Source organism: Lates calcarifer, linkage group LG24 (assembly GCF_001640805.2).
Source record: "Lates calcarifer isolate ASB-BC8 linkage group LG24, TLL_Latcal_v3, whole genome shotgun sequence".
Lineage (NCBI taxonomy): Eukaryota > Metazoa > Chordata > Actinopteri > Centropomidae > Lates > Lates calcarifer.
The window spans coordinates 9519736-9536975 of NC_066856.1; the positions used below are offsets into that span (position 1 = coordinate 9519736).

At 41.6% G+C, this 17240-nt stretch overlaps 1 protein-coding gene across 4 annotated transcripts in view; it reads right to left on the reverse strand.

Moving 5' to 3' along the window:
• The window catches only part of myripb (myosin VIIA and Rab interacting protein b), a 128337-nt gene that overhangs the window by 43082 nt on the left and 68015 nt on the right, over window positions 1-17240 (reverse strand). For all 4 annotated transcript variants that reach the window (XM_051066591.1, XM_018693120.2, XM_018693119.2 and 1 more), the window contains exon 3: window positions 12688-12909. In XM_051066591.1, the coding sequence (XP_050922548.1) occupies window positions 12688-12909 (222 nt within the window). The remainder of the gene's footprint in view (window positions 1-12687; window positions 12910-17240) is intronic.

Genomic DNA, 17240 nt, shown 5'->3' on the forward strand with positions numbered 1-17240 from the left:
GGTTTCTTGTCTGGGCGCTGTGGCTGTGACTTCTGCACTCCTTGCTAGATACAAAACATCAGTTAAATACAAAAAGTATGAGTTTAATTGCTGAAAATCTGATTGTTAGGATTGGCACGCTGAAGTGACAGTCCACAGGGGAGGAATAGGAGTACTGAGCGCCACTGAATGAATCTTGAATCTTAAAGGAGGAAGCTAGTGTTCTCTTTATGGTCCAGAGCAAATCTTGGAAACCAGTGTTCTCCATACTATCACACATGAAAACTCTAGCAATGGCAAGATGGAGGGATGTGTTTTGATGTGTGTGTGTGTACAAGAGTGTTTTGTGGCATGTGGAGGTGGTGAGGAAAGGGATTAGCGAGCATGACGAGCTTACCCAAAGACGTGTTTAGCCTACACTCTGCCTCATTTATTCCTTCCCTCTCGTTTGTCCCACTGACACCAGGTGGAAGCAATGACGTTGGTGCATGTCCACTGCAGGTAGGCAGTATATTTACCATGAGTGCATCAACACAAACTAAGAAAGAAGAGGCAGGCAGGTTCAGAAGATGTCAAACTCACTCACTCACTCTGCCTGGGAAAACTGTTTGCTGAAACCAATTTACCCAAGATGTGTATGTTTCAGTGTTGAAGTAAACAGAAGCCGAGTGCGGAGATGCGCATCCTGTGGCTGTTTGGTGGCGTGAAAAATGATCTCAGCTGAAGACGAAGAAGTGGAGAAGATTCAATGCTTCAGAGAGAAGGAAGCAGATGTGTGTGTGTGTGTGTGTGTGTGTGGGGGGGGGGGGGGGTATGTGCGAGAAACAGTCAGAGTGTGAGAGAGTGGGGGAACCGGAGAAAGTATAGAGAGACCTTCATTCAAAATGCATGAATCCACAAGTCAGGCAGTCACTACAGAGCCTGCAGGGCTTCCACAGCTCACCTCTGCAGGTGAGAGCAGATACACTTGACACAAATGGCATTTACACACATGAATGCTGCATTAATTAAGTGCTGCACTAACCTATATTAAGATTGAAACTCAGAAAATCATTCAGCTGGGATCAGCATTCATCTTCTAATTATTTAATTTATAAAATGTCAAAAATAGAGAGAAATACCCTTTGCCACAGTCAAATGCAGTCTTCAAATTGTTAATTTTCTTCTTCAAATTTTCCTCTTACTGACCATAAAGGTATTCAATTCATCATGTGAATTGCAAAAAAAGCAGCAAAGAGTACTTGGAAGTACCTGAAATCTGTCATCAGCAAATATTTGGTTTGGTTAGAAAAGATTAATCAAAATGGATAAACGATATAGAGAATAAGTCAAGTGAAATTTCATATAATAGCCCAAAATCACAAGTTTGCCTCCAAGGGCTTAACAATTGTGAAGCATAACGACATCCTCTGTCCTTAGACCCTCAAATCACACACAAACCTTAAATGGGAAAAATTGGAAGAAACCTCAGGAGGAGCAACAGAGGAGGATCCCTCTTCCAGGACAGACATACGTGCAATAGATGCAACAGATAGAACTTGCCACACAACCTCCTCTACACCAAAAACTCTGCAGCGACCTGAAACACAATGTGTTCATTAACATTTAACCAACAACATGATCTTTACTTAACCTGAACCAAAGTGCTTTTGTTGCCTAAACCTAACCACAGACAGGAGTCTAGATGTGAACCCCCGGCTCTAGTGTCACAGTACTTTGAGGTTTGTCCAACTGCTATCTATCCAAACCACCTCCCTATGACTCCAGAGCCTATATAAATCGTCCATTAAAAGAAATGTTACGTGTGAACAAAATCTAGGCAGTAATTGTATTTGCCATCACAACATAATTGACAAACAAATTTAGTTCTGTGTAATTTTTTTTCCCAAAAAGACAGGCTTGGTTCAAGTCATCAAAGCATCATATCACTCAACAATGCGAAGTCACATTTGCACATAAGTCCATGCACAAAATGTCTGGCTTCCTGGCCCCCTAAAGACCAGATACACATACAGTGGTGTATTTGTGTACCTGTTTGTGTATATGTGCACTTGTTTACGGATGTGAGCTGTATGCACAGTGCCTCACTTTGTGTTTGCCTGTGTGTGCCAACTGGATATTCATGCATGTGTGTCTGCTTGCTCCTCTGATATCTCTCCTATTGGCAGCCCTGATATGAACGGCTGCTTTGATCCCGCTTGAACCAGACAGCATCACCCGTGTTCCTCTGCCGCTGCTCTGAACAAATAGCCCAAAAGACTGAGACAGAGAGGGGAGAGGGAGAGGGAGGGACAGCATCCAGGATTCCTATTGTTTCACTATTATTTGGTTGCTCTGAGCCACTGGTTGTTTCAGTTGAATAGCAGCTACCTGCTGCAAGATGTCCTGTGTAATTTAAGCTTCCAACATCTTAATAATACTGAACTGTCCACTTTCATTCTTTGGAAGGTAAGATAAAGCAGATATCTGTAATTTTCTGCACACTGTCATCCTCTGCAGCACAAACAGGTCTACAGCAAAGATGGTGAACGAGTCATGGAAGCGTGGCTGCTGATTTGTTTATTGGCAAACTGATGCATGATTTGTGCTTAATTTCAATGCATGAAAAAAAACAACATGGAGCATAATGCATCCCCTCCTGCTCTGTTTTGATTGTACATCTATATGACAAGCCAATCAACACCACCCCAATTATGGAGTGTCTCCAGTTATAACAAATGGTCAATTTTCTGTATTATTTCTCCATAAAACAGATGGTTTTCTGAAGAATTTATGAATATATTAATTAATTTTAAAAAATCACATTCTTAGCTGTGCCTTGCCAAACACTAAAAAACACTATTTATTAAGGCAAGAAAAAAACATAAGACCTTCCCAGACTGCACTTTCATTGTCACCCATAGGGGCAAGAATACACGCATACAGGGAGCTGGCCAGCACCACCCTGCTAGACCCAGAAACCCAGGAGGTACAGACTTAATAACATCAGATGATTTTAAACAAATGAGATCAAACAGCACTCCTCGCTCAGGTGGGAAATCATGACTAAACAAGGTGAGCGGAGTGCAGTCGGCTCTGCAGCGGAGCACCGGCTAAGCCTCATTTAAAGCGCTGAAAAATGGGAGAGGTGGTGCAATGAGACAGAGGCCTGGAGCGATGAACAACCATTGATATGCAGTAGAGTGAGAGAGAGAGAGAGTGGGAGCAATAAGGGTGTGTACATACACACCATCTGAAGTCCCTCAGAACTCCAGCAGTACAGGGAAAGTGGGATTGGAGCATTAGCATATTGTGCTAATTGTTATTCATTTACACTGGCTCTGTTTCCCAGAACATTAAGTCCATGTGTGAGATGTGTGTATTATATTTCTCAGCATGAGTGTGCTCTTAGGGCTTGTCAAAGAAATTGTGCGTCACTGTGACAGCTTTAGGCAACATTATCACCCTTGACTTGCTTGTGAGTTATGAGAAATGGTAATAAAAAATAATAAAATAGTAAAATAATGTACTCCTCATACAGCTTTGATCCATTACTTCATCAATATTTGATATGAGTTTTTGTAGTTCTACAGTTTTAATAACTAATCCATGTCATTGCATATATTCACATTAGCCACATCTGGCAAAGTCTGTATTTAGCATGAACCAAGCCCATCTTATTACCAATCAGGTGAAGCACAGTCCTCTCTATGTTCTGGTCAGTCTTAATGAAAACAGTAGTGAAGGGATCAATGTCTTTATTTTTCCTTTCTTTTTAAATCTCATCCAGGAATCCTCCTCAGCAGTCATTTTATACTAAAATGCTGCATATATAATGCTGTATAAAAAATAATCCAGTGTTAACAGTATATGTAGAAATACTGAGATATTGGGGAAAAAATAATATTTCTCATTCATTAAAGGGGGTTCTTGGGCTGACAGGCGAGGAATGTGCAATGAGCATGAAAATCCTGTGGTGCCAATATCTTATTTCTTTCATGCTACAGAGAGTTCACTGTGGCAGCAGATCAGACAGTGTGATCTGCCTGGAGGGAGGCATGAGAGTGCAAGAGAGTGAGAGAATAAGTGAGGAGTGAAGTTAGAGGAGGGGAAGAAAGATTACTATTCATGAAACACCTTAGAGAGGTTTCTATCTAGGACAACAAAGATTATAATTTAGTGATATAAACGTTCTGTGAAAGACACTAAACTTAATTCTTAATCAGAGAGCAGGGATCCACTTCATTGATGTGCCAATCATGCTGTTCACATCCCCTCCTGCCAGCCCACCAGGATATGAGACATGACTGGCTGCGCTGTGGGGCGTCTCCCACACTGGAGATGTTTTTGATAGATCACATCTGCAGAACCAGCCACTTTAGCTCTGAGCCAATAGTGTGGGGAGGGGAGGATTCGGTGGGAATAGGGATTCAATGTGGACATTAAAATTTCAGTGGTGCAGTACTTACTAAGATACAAGGCCTTTCCTTTGTAAATGTTTGTAGATGGATTAGAAGTCATGACCTCCAACACTGATTGAAACATAAATGACTTATGTTCTTTAGCAGCAGCAATGCACTACAATGCACTGAAGCCAGATCAAACAGTAGCTGCAAATAAATCTGTAACTAAGTCTCTCTTAACCTTCTTGGATAAATATGGCTTGATGTACCACATTAAAGTTGAAGTTTAAATTCTTCTCACTTTTTGTGTGAGGAAATATAAATTCTAATGATTCTGCAGCTATTGTAAGATCACAAAAACATATTTGATGACACAAAGTCTAAGTTTCAGGCCCCTATGTGAGCATTTCCAGTGGCAGCAGTTAACTGACATTTGAGGGCCAGCATCGCTAGAGGACACACTGTTAACTTCTGTGATGCTTCTGGCTGCAGTAATCATATAGCCTAGAAATGTTTAAGACGTCTGTCCCTTTACAACATTCAACATCTGAGAGGACATATTGTGCCATTAAGCTTGTATTTCACAAAGTAGGAGCCAGCTAGGCTAACTCGCTTTCATTTAGAAAGCAGAAGCTAGTTAACCTACCTTGCTAAGATTAGCACTGATTCCCTTCTCATTAATGTTATTTCAAATTCAGCTCAGTCATAGGAAGTTCTGACAAGAAGTTCTGTCAAATAAGCTAAGATAAAGGAGCTGCTCCAGTTGGTTAACATGAGCTATTTTTAGTGCATGCCTATACAGATATAGGACCAATCAAATTACCAATACTGGTGCTGTCAACGACAATTATAATTCATGTCCTAAGAGAAGACTTATATATATTAAGGGACTCTATCACCTTAGAAAAATAAATAATATTTGAATTACTTGTTTTTGGTTGTCAAATTGTATACTAATGAAAACAAACACCAATGATACATATACTGATTTAAGAAGATGAAAAAAATGAATTTTAATTACAATTCAACTTAACGAAAGTTAAAATAAATTAGAGATGTCAGTTATACTCAATAAGCACTCACTAACACCACCCATTTTGAAAGGAATTAGGCTCAAAGCAAAATGAGTCTTTGACACCAGAATGCAACACACACGACAGACGGGTGTTTTTGCGCATCTTGGTCCACTCAGTGGCAAACTGTTTCTGTCTCCAATCCCACTAACCCACAGTAAAAACAACAAGAGCTTTAGCTTCTGTTCTGATCCACTAGTCAACTTACTGCATAAACCGATTTAGGAATCATGAGATTTCCAATCACTTCTGTGCTGCAGGCCTGCTACGTGATCTCTGTGAGCCACAAATGACCCCATTCACGTGGAGCGCTCTGGCATGACGGCCAGTTTCCTCAATCACGAAATGCCAGGAATTACCTGCAGATAGAAACTGCAGACTATGCTGCTTCATTGCAACTGAGTTCACAACTGGACCTGGAGTAGTACTCAGATCAGAGGTGTAACTGATTCAGTCTCCCACTACACACACACACACACGGAGGAGGCCTGGGAGCTGGAGGCCAACCGGTGAAGTCAGAGAGACATTAATGACTCAGAGCAATAACTGCAAAATAACGCACAATGCTATTCCCACGACTGACAGGAATTAAAACACCCACAATAGGGAACATTCAAGGTTCTTTTTGTGTAAATGTCTATCTATGCGCGTGCATGTGCTCACATGTTTACCTGGATAGCAGTGATTTATCACCAGCTATAGAAACCTCCTCCCCTACAGAGAAAAATGGTTTTATGGAACACGAGGGGTCATACAACGGGGGGCTGTTACAATGCACCCATCCACACACATTCATACAGAACACAAAGAGACACAGCACAACATAGACATAAACGCATACGTGCTGTGTACAAACTGAGATTGCTTCAAGGCTGAAAAATTCAGCAGTGATTAGTTTTAAAGGAAACTCTGCATTAGTAAAATACTATGTTTCTCATTTAGTCTGTGTTTCAATTAATGAGTATTCAAATAGCTAACTCAGGACCATTAGGAGATATCTGAACCTAAATCACCACTGTGGTCTGTGTGTGCAACTTGCAAGATTCATTTGTGTGTGTGTGTGTGTGTGTGTGTGTGTGTGTGTGTGACTGCTGTTGTGCCTGGCTGTGTATAAAGTGCAAATCACCATCAAGAGTTATGATCGACTGGTGGCTCCAGTGTCAGCTGGGCTGGACACGAGACAAGGCCGCGAAGGATGGAGAGAAGTGGAGGAGATGGAAGGCGAGAGAGGGTGATTAGTGGCTCTCCTTCCTGTGCCTGCAGTTTGGTTCAGCTGCACTCTACATTCTTCAAGCTGTTTCAATTTATGAAAAGCTTCCTGCAAGTATGAAAATGTTCTGACGCCTGATGTAGTCAATTTTGTGTGCTTGTTGGAATGAAATAGTTCTTTATAAATCCTGAGCACGTTTACATGTAGGTAGCTGTGACTGCAGCATGAAATGTGGCTGCACGCATCAACTTTCTCTGCTACTAATGCTGTCTTGTGTGATTTAAATGTCTCACACTACAAACTGATATCGCTGCAGAGTGACGAATGAGAGGGGAGACTTCCATTCTTCATCCGCTGAGTCTTGCAGCTTGCTGTTTTGGCTCTTTATCGGAAAAACATACAAGAATAAGTCCTGCAATCCATTGTTCCCCCAGCTGCTAAAAAACCCAACAACACAGAGCAAACAAGCAGCAAGACACATACAGACACAGACATGTAAATGCCTTATTAAAGCTGAAAAGTCAGTGGCGGTGTACACACATTTCATCTGCAGCCCGGTGCTGTAGGGCACACCCTTTCTGTCTAAGACTAGTCTTGCTCACCCGCACTGATAAAAATACCCCCGCAAGGAGGACAGAAAAAGATCACACTGTGACTCTCTGCTTCTCCTAGCCGCAGGTGCTTGTCTGGCAGCAGCAAGGGGGTTCATGGAGTTTATAGCACTGGTGTCTTCATAAACACACACTGACTGCTGCTATTGTTGTGGGATCATTTCAAGGTATTGAAATTGAGATACATGCGCATGAAATACACATAGAAACAAGAGAAACACACGTCTAAATCGTACCCTTTTGTATGGAGGTCTTAATATGGAGGCACATGTTTGGGATAGAAGCAGATGGAAAGGTGAGAGGTCATACACGCTGATCTGTCCAAGGAAAGTTTTCTAAGTACTGCGTATTGTCAAGCAAACGCGACAGAAACAATACTAAAACAATATAAAGTTGTACATAAGTCAGCCTGATTTAGTAGGGCTCTAGCTTTGTCAGCCAGCTAAAAAATGCAAGTCAAATAGTAACAGGATCTATTTTTCTTAAAAGCTGCAAATTTCACTGCAGTAATATTAAACTTTGTGGACAACAACAAAACAACAGCATGAATCCAAAAGGAGATGCACACAAGTGATAAAACATCTACAATATTAATCAGTTCAATCAAAACTAGAATTACCACCTTGCGGTTGTGTGCCTCCACCAGTCAGGCAAGTTGCAGGAAATATAGTTGCAATCTCCCCTTCTGTTCTGAGTTATGGCACTGAGTAATGGCCAAAGAGGTATTCTGCAGAACATTATAATGTCACAGGGAAGTTTACCTTTGACCTCTTGGGTATGAAATGTCATCACTTCATCATTTTATTCTATTAGACATTTGTGTGACATTTTGTCATACATATATTAATTCTTGAGTTATGGCCAAAACACATTTTTCTGAGGTCACACTGACCTTGACCTTTGACCTTTAACCATCAAACCCTGGACATTTGTGCCAGATGTAATTAAATTCCCTCCAGGCATTCATGAGATATGGCATTCACGAGAATGGGATAACCTGAAAATATGATGCCTCCAGCCACAGCCATCATCACTGTGGAAAAATACAGAATTGCGTGTGCTGTATACGAAATAGTGTAAGAATTAAACATTCTATAGTTGCTGACATGCACTTTGTTTAATTGAAAAGATTTTCATACCATAAAAAGGGAGGATTTACATGATTAGACCAGAACTGGTACATCTCTGTGGCTGCAAATGATGTTCATCACTACCTGGATTATCCCTTACTGAACATTCTCCTTCCTGATTGACAACCTGTCTGCTGATATCTGAATCCTCCTTCTGTGGAGAAAAACCTCCACTCTCTTGCTTACATATAAACACCAGCAGAATATCTCCTGTATTCACCAGCAGTTTCTGAGAAAGTGACAGGAGCTGCTACTTGTAACAATAAATGGATGTGACATCCATGTGATATCTGTAAATGTGACTGTGTGTATTTGTGTGGTTGTGTGTTAAACAAACTACTACTTATCCACTCTTACTGCTAGTGGGATATCTGAGTGCTTGTACTTGCTTGTTAGCTTGTGTCCTGATGCCCTGAGCCAATCACCTTCTGCTTAGCCTTTAGAAGAAGGCAGCCTCATTGCAAAGAACAAAATAATTAAATGTGGGCTGTTTGTGTGTAGCTGTCTGTCAGCTGTGGTGGTTACGCCACAATGACAGTGCCACAGATCGCTTAGGCTCACATTTAAAATGTGACACATGGTTGATGTTGCACTGTAGCTACAGCAGTGTGTGTGCGTGTCAGTGTGGATAAATGTGGATAACAGGTATGTGTAGCTCTCTGTTTGTGTTTGCATGTGTACTCACAGGCTGTATGCAGTACACAGCACGTGCACACACACACACACACACACACACAAATAAACCACCAGCACAATGCTGTGTGTCCATGCATGGAGAATTAAGTTGCACTGATTAAAATATCTAAAATGCCCTGTAAGGGTGTGTGCTCATGTGCACCTGTTTGTTTGTATGTTTGTGTGTATGTATAGTGCAGTGTAGGTCGGCAGCAGATGCCATAATCTCCTTGTGGTCCTGCTTTAGGATGAGATTATGAAAGCCATAAAGTGGTAAGTCAGACTGTCACTTTGGTGTATTGCTATTTCTGTGCGCGCGCGCACACACACACACACACACACACACACACATACACACACCACCGTATATATAAGTACGTCATTCAATGGCCTGAGGACTGTATAGGGAGGCACCCAGCAGTCCATTTCTGCAGATTAAGCACAGAGAGGTGCAATAGCTCAAATGTAAATGTGGAAAATGGAGAGTTCATCAGGTAGAGGGGGGGTGGAGGGGGGGTGACAGAGAGAGAGGGAGAGTTAGAATATAAAAGAGGGCAGGACCAAAATATAAAAAGATAGAGAAAGAAAAAGAGAGGGACAAACCGAGAATAAAGCGGCAGGAGGAACAATGCAATTTGAAAGTCAAAACAAAAGGAGAACTGCATAGCATTTCTATTCACAGATAATTGAGACAGATACTTCACTCCTCTGTCATTCCCTTTCCTAATGTTCTCTTCAATCCCCCCACCCCTCTTCTCTCTTGACCTTCATCTTTCTTCATCTCCTACTCATCCCCTTTAACATTCCTCCCCACTGCTTTGGGAGTGAAGCCAAAACAAGGAAAAAATTACTTTTCAATTTCCACCAAAAATGTTTAGACTTCTCTGATCAAACCACTGGTGTGTGATGAGTGTGCGTGTGTATGTGTGTGTGCTACAAAGTGTGTGCTGAGTGTTTAAGTGCTGCTTGTGGACCATGGGCTGAGGATGTTATTAATCCCACCAGACTGCAAATGGTCACGCTTGTCCCACTCACTCAGGTGGGAGAGCTGCGTTTGGTGCATGTGTATGTGTATGTGTGTGTGTGTGTGTGTGTGTGTGTGCTTTACAGGACTAGAAAGGTGTTATGACGAAGCTGCTGAATCACTGAGTCTTTTCTCTTGGTATTCCATCTGGTATCAACATAATCTCATACCAGTGGTTGTCTTCATTAACAAAACACACTTTACAGATAATCAATTCATGTGCACACATATCTGTTTGTTTGCAGGCATGTTTCCATGATGTATACGCATACATTCTTACGTGCATCTCTCCATGCGTGAGTGGGTGACTTTAGCCTCTGAGTGTGTCAGTGTGTGTGATGATTACAAATCTGCTTTCCCCTCGACGCATCACACTCGCGAGCAGCGTGGCCATGCCACTGTGAATGTTGATGGACAGCTGGTGCATGTGAGCAAGACCATTTGTCGGTCTGTTCCCTCATGAACTGATTCTGCATTTATATTCAGCAGAATTCCCTTAAAAAAAAACTCTGTATATTTACTTCAACTATTTACTTCAACTTGAGATTTTTCAAACTGACGTACACTGATGCTGTTATTCATTTCATGTATTCTCTCCTAAAAAGAAAAAAATACAAATTAATTAGTACTGTATTTACTGCACAATAACTCCTTAAAACAAATCCTCTTCTTAAAGAGAGCATCCCTCTACATCTCCCAGCTATTTAGCAACAAATCAACGTCTTTTCTTTGCAATCATGCACTCCAACAGCAGACTAATAGCCATTTCCAAAATAATGTTTTGGGGCTTCTCTTGTGCAAGCTGTAAATCACTGTTCCAAATGACATGACTCCACCCGGAGAGCGAGTAATTCATGCTAAAACCAGATTTAAGCCTGTTTAATGCGCTAATGAAAAGTGCTGTATTTATATGTAGCTGGTCGTCAGCAATGTTGTGACATCAGGCCCATCTGTGACTCAGTCTAAACCCCTAATGAGAACATTACTGAGCCCCAGGCAGAGACACATGGAGAAGGATAGAGAGAAAAGAGAGAGGAGGAGAGTGCAAGAGGAGAGATGATCGATGCAAACCTTGCCACCTCTTTTGACTGCCATCATCCCTTTCCCCTCACTCTTCCTCCTCCTCCCCCTACGTCTCTCCCGCTCCCGCTCCCACTCCTCCCTCCTCCTCCTCCTCCCTCCTGTCTCATCCACCAGGACTCTGGGCAGCGGGTCTAACTCAATACAACATGCAGCAAAAATCAATGAAAGACAGAAAGAGACGGAGCGAGGGGGATTGAGGAAAAGAAATAAGGCCAAGTGTAGGGGCAACACATTGTCATGCTTTGCAATCCTGTCCACCTCCATCTTAAAGCACACAAACAGGCAGAAACTCCAAAATACACCACCAACACACCTGCATTTCTATCATTTTGCTGTCTTTCTTGTGATATAACAAAGGCACAAAATCACACTTATGCCACATGCAGACCCTTAACATGACACATTAAAATCACATGTATGCACATCACACATGTTCACACGTATAATATTCCAAGCTCTCAATTGATTTTGCCATGAATCCACGACAGACTGACTCACACACTCCAGTGTAATAGTATTTCAAACACCCCACCCTTGCTGCCCAGACAGAGAGAGCTTAATATTCATCCAATGTTGAGTCGGGGCACTAGAACAACTCCCAAGGCTTTGGACAGACACGCATGCATAAACAGCCTTAACAGACACATACACATGCACACACGGAGCTCATTTGCAAAGACAAGCAGCTGTAGTGCATTCCCCTCAGATTGTTTTCTCTTGTTCTATAAATCATAAATGTTAGTTCTCTTCTTCTTTTCTCCAAAACTGTTATATTTACTTTGTAAGTGGGCAATGCAACTAGGGGACTCCAGACCAGCAGAATAAGGTAAAAAAAGGATTAAGAAAAGAAATAATTCACATAAGGAATAGGAGTTGTATGCCAAAAATTAAAAATGCTTGAAAGAAAAAAATGACACGTCTAATTATTTATTTGCCCTGCCCTGCTGTGTCTACATCTTTTTGTCTGACTCTCTCCAGCAGTGTACATATTCCCTTTTCACACATTTCCCTCAATTTCTTCCCCTCTTACACCCCCCCTTTTTCATTACCGACTCCCTTAATGGCCCCATATCTTCTCCCTCCTTTGCTGTAAAACTAGTAGTGATGTTAAAAAGACAGGGAACCAGAGGTGAAAACAATCATTTTCCATTAGAAATGAACATAGAGTAGGATGCTCAAAGGGGTAGTAGAGTAAAATCCTAAAAACACCCTTTCTTGCAGCACTGACTCCATCAAAGTCTTCCATTCTCATTCTCATTCATTCACTTTTTTCCTCACATCTGTCTCTTACACTTATCATATTCCCTCAACCTGCTCTGCTCTCAATTCCTCCTTTCTTTCCCCCATAAATGCCCCCTATCTCCACCCCACTTTTCCCCCCACTTCACTGTCCTCCAATCAAGAAATTCACAGCTTCTCCCGTATCTCTCATTCCCATTCATTCCTCTGCTATTACTCTTATCTCTCCCGTCTCCGCCGCTAGTGTGTATGTGAATGTGTGTGTGTGTGGAAACACTAACCTGCCCTTCTGGCATGCAGAGCAGAGCCAGGCTTTGTCCCTCTTGCTGTAGGTGCAGCAGGTCTTGCAGACGTTGTACTGGCAGTCCAGGCACTGGCGCTTGGGGTTGAGCAGGAAGGTGAAGGGCGCGCAGCAGCGGATGCAGCAGTGCTCGTTGAAGCGGTGCTGCTTGGAGAGGATGGAGCATCTGCTGCCTTCCTCCGCCAGCTCCTGCTTCATCTCACTGAAACCGAGAGAGAGAGAGAGAAAGAGAGAGAGAGAGAGAGAGAGAGGACAGGAGGGGGAGGGGGAGGGAGAGGGTGGTGAGCGCCTGGTCGAGAGGTAGGGATGTGAAAACGGGCAAAGGACAGTGATGTGGAATAGTTGAAGAGGCTGTGGCAAATGAAAAATTAAAAGGAGGTGGTGGGGGGAGGTGGCGGTGGTAATAAAACAAGAAAGGGGGAGGGCAGACGGGGTTGTGGGTTTGGTGAAAACACTTCCCTGCTCCCCGTTTGTCTCCCTCTCTCTCCCTCCCTCTCTCTCTCTCTCTCTTACACTGATTCTGTGGAATTAACGTGATGGCTGACATTTCAATTTGGGAGGACCTGTCATGCCTTGTTTGCCCACATCAGTCAAAACACAGCTGAGGAGAGCACGGCATGCATGTCTCCTACATCCTCCAATGAAAAAAGCATTGTATCTGTGTTGATTAAGGCATTACGAGGGGGAGAATAATGAGAAGAAATTGGCATAAACAGTGCCAAGTTGAAGGTCACTTACTGAAGACCTCAGTATCAACACACACAAACTAGCCTGAGAGAAAAACAGCATTAATGAAAACACTCCACAGTCAAACTGGAGAGCTGTTTTGGCTCTAGTCCAAAAATTACAGTTTAAAACTACAGCTGTGAGGGAGGACTAAAGAGCAGCACAGTCTCGCTAATCTTAACGCCTCAGAGAATTGTTCAGACTAATGAACGATTAGGATTATAGACCAGAGCTTGTTTAAAAATCAAATAAAATCCACAGCCACAGCTGACACTGGCATCCCAGCAGCTGTATACAACTAACCGTGCATCATTTCATAGGAATTCACCCATATTTTGTTCATTACTTTCAAGTTAGGTTTTCACACTGACAAAAGAGAATAAGAGAGACATGATAATGTGGGCAGTTAATCAGTGTTTTAACCAGTAAAGCAGCTTTGGTATCAGCTTGTACTCAACTGTCCACATAAATTATGCACATGGGTTTTTTCCTCTGTAGGATTTGTGCTGACTGGGCAATGCACCATAGTCAGAGGCTACAATAAATTATGTAATGTTTTACGTTTATGTCATAAACATACCTCATCAGTACATACTGCGCTCTTGTCAATTATATCTAAAATAATACACAGGAGGAGAGCTTAAGTAACACATTTATCTATGTTTACACTATCACCCATCAGTTGTCATTAGGCGTGAGATGCAGAGATCGAGCTGCTGCTGCTGGGAAGGTGTGAAAGTAAGTTTAGCTCAAATGGGCGGTGAGTAAATTATTTAAGCTGCTCCTCTATACTCTACACACAGCCAGGTTGCAGCCTACAGTGCACCAACTGATCCTATAGAGACACAGAGCAGATGCCATGTGTGGTATAGGCTATCGTATACTTCAACAACACACAAAAATATGCTTCACACGGAGAAAACATGCCAACCCAAACATGTCTGAGCACAGTGATATGTGCAACACACACACACACAGAATGTACAAACACCCACTTATGTACCAAAATGTATCCCAACCTCAACAAAACCACCAAGTTACACAAGGAAAATTGAGTGTATAGCAAAACAGTGTGCTGAATGTAGCATATTGTGAATTTCCTGTGTGTAATATGTGTACGTGTGTCTGTGGAGCTAGCGGGGGCATTGCAATCTCTTGCTTCCCTAAGTTATTAACGCTGCTCCTCAAGCGGATCCTCTGCTGCCTCACTGATTGCTTTTCATATGCATCATTAGACACAGCATATTACCAAGACGAACAAACCATTTCATATACAGTGTCATGTCAGAGTGGGAGGTGGGAGGGTGTGAGGGCTGAAGGGCAGCGGTTCGCATATGCATCGATGCTGATATACGCCTTGCTTATTTACTGAGATGATCAAAAGTGGTTTCATGTGGTGCGTACACATGCAAGGTCATAGCTGCTGGGAAAGAGTGGGCCCAATCAAATCAAAAGAATTGAAAAGAACCTCGAAACAATATAAATAAAAGAGACTTTTCTTATCTGAGCAGCAGCATCTGGTTCACATAAGATCCAATATATATATATACACCACTAGAGAGAGCAAGGCAAATGCAGTATAAACAGCATATGTTTCTGTGTCAATAACTCAAAGAAGCCATTGCCTGGAAATCATTTCCTTCAGTCCCGATTACAATCAGGATCCATTTCCTCTCTGTGTCCGCGATACTGGTTTAATGAACAGCCCGGTTAGATGACTGCTCGCTCTGGCCGTTTAATTAAATGAGTGGGTGAATGTACAGTTATACCCAAGGACAACAGTGGTTCGTCATGCCTGATGTCCTTTTGAATTAGATCACATCTCTGTTAATGAGACATGAAAACCTGTGCTCATCTAGCAGCCATGTCTGGAGCCATGTGGGTCATCCAGGTGCTGGTAAGGTACGATTAGCTCACAAGAAATAACACGAGTTGCTCATTATTAGTGATGTGGCTTTTCCCACTACAGAAATGTGTGATGTTGGTGAGCAGTTATGTTTAAGGTACTTATTCTGACCATTTACCATTCAATTAGACTAACTGATATTAGAGCTAATATCAGAATGGATAATTTTCTGGAAATACTTACGTGGAAATTTATTAATTAATTTGTGGTGTATCTTTTTGTTTAATATTCTTGCATCAAAGCGTCAACATCTTTGTATTTTTTGTGTCAATGTCAGGTACTGTTGTGACATTACTGTATTTCAGTCAGAAGGTTATTCCTACTTATGCAGTATAAAATTCTACAGAGGAAAACAGCTGCAGACTCTCACTCACTCAGTCATTGACACACTCCTGCTGAGCCTGGTGCTGGCTTATGGCCACCTCAGCTGGTGATTCATATATCATTTAATCATGAAGTTGAACTCATTAACATTCACACCTTAATCTTCAAGTCAAGGCAAAACCACAAAATGTTATTTATTCATCAAGGTCAGTCATTCAATTGAATATAGCCTGTTCGAGACATGCATTGTAATTCTGTTACAACAGTTTGGTAATGGTCAACCTTAGAGCTGCAACTAATGATTACTCACACCATGGATGAATCAATTAATAATTTTGTAAATAAAACGACAGAAAATAGATAAAGATGCTCTAATTTTCCAAAGCCCAAGGTGACAGATTCAAATGGCTCATTACATCTGACCAACAGCCCAAAACCTGAAGATATTGAATTTACAATGATATAAGACAGAAAAGCCAAATCATCACATTAGAAAAGCTGAAAATGGAGAACGTTTGGCACTGCTGCTTGAAAAGTGACTGAAACAGTTAATTAAATATCAAAACAGTTGCATATTTAATCTAGAAGTTTGATAAATGGATTTATCGACTAGTCATTTCAGCTGCAGTCAACATTTATCCCAGCTACATTTGACCAGTTCAACACCAAATCAATATCTCTGCTCCTGTGAGCTTCATGGAACATTATCAAGTACACAGGGAAATTAAAACTACAAGTACAGGGGAAATACAATTTTTATTTCAGTCCTGTTTAGAATCACCTAATGAGGCTCCATTCATGTCTGCAGTTTGGACAAAGAGGGAAACTGAAGACAACGAGAAATTGGGACTCTCTTTCAACCTCACATCAAAGCCAATTTGCTCTCCTGTGAGTCTGCTAAATGCTTCACAAGAAGACAGTATGAGGTTGGCTCCAAACAAAGGCATTTTAAAATATGAAAAAAGCTTCAGATATCAGACAAGCATATGCAGATTGTGCACGGGTACAGCATGTTTATTGGATAAAGAGCCCCAGTATGCCACCTCATGGAACTGAACATGTTTATCAGACCATTAATTACTCAAGTTTTGCATGAATGTCACCATGATCTATTGCAGTAGCTTTGAATAAATTAGGAACCACAAAAAGTTTTGCTGAAAGTTTACAAGAGACCAAACTCTTGAATCAAAACTATTGATTATGTAAATAAGTCACTGCAGTGTTATGTGTTGAGGGTACAGTGGGTTTAAGAAGGGAGCAGAGCACACACAGCTGAATAGCAATTCATTTTGTAATTTAAAATCAGGGCAGCATAATGATATCTGGATTTAATGATATGCAGTGTATTTCTGACAGCCTGTCACTCCTGGCAAATATTGTTTGTGCTGAAGATCTATTAACTCGGTTCTTTCTCATCTCACATTTTCCATCAATTCTGCCCTGCTTCTCTTTCACTCTCTCTCCCTCTTTCTGTCTGCTAGCCATCTATTAACATAGTTATTTTTCAGAGTCCCCTCATCTCTCCTTCTACTTACTACCCATTCTTCACTTTCTCTCTCGCAGCTGACAAACAGGCA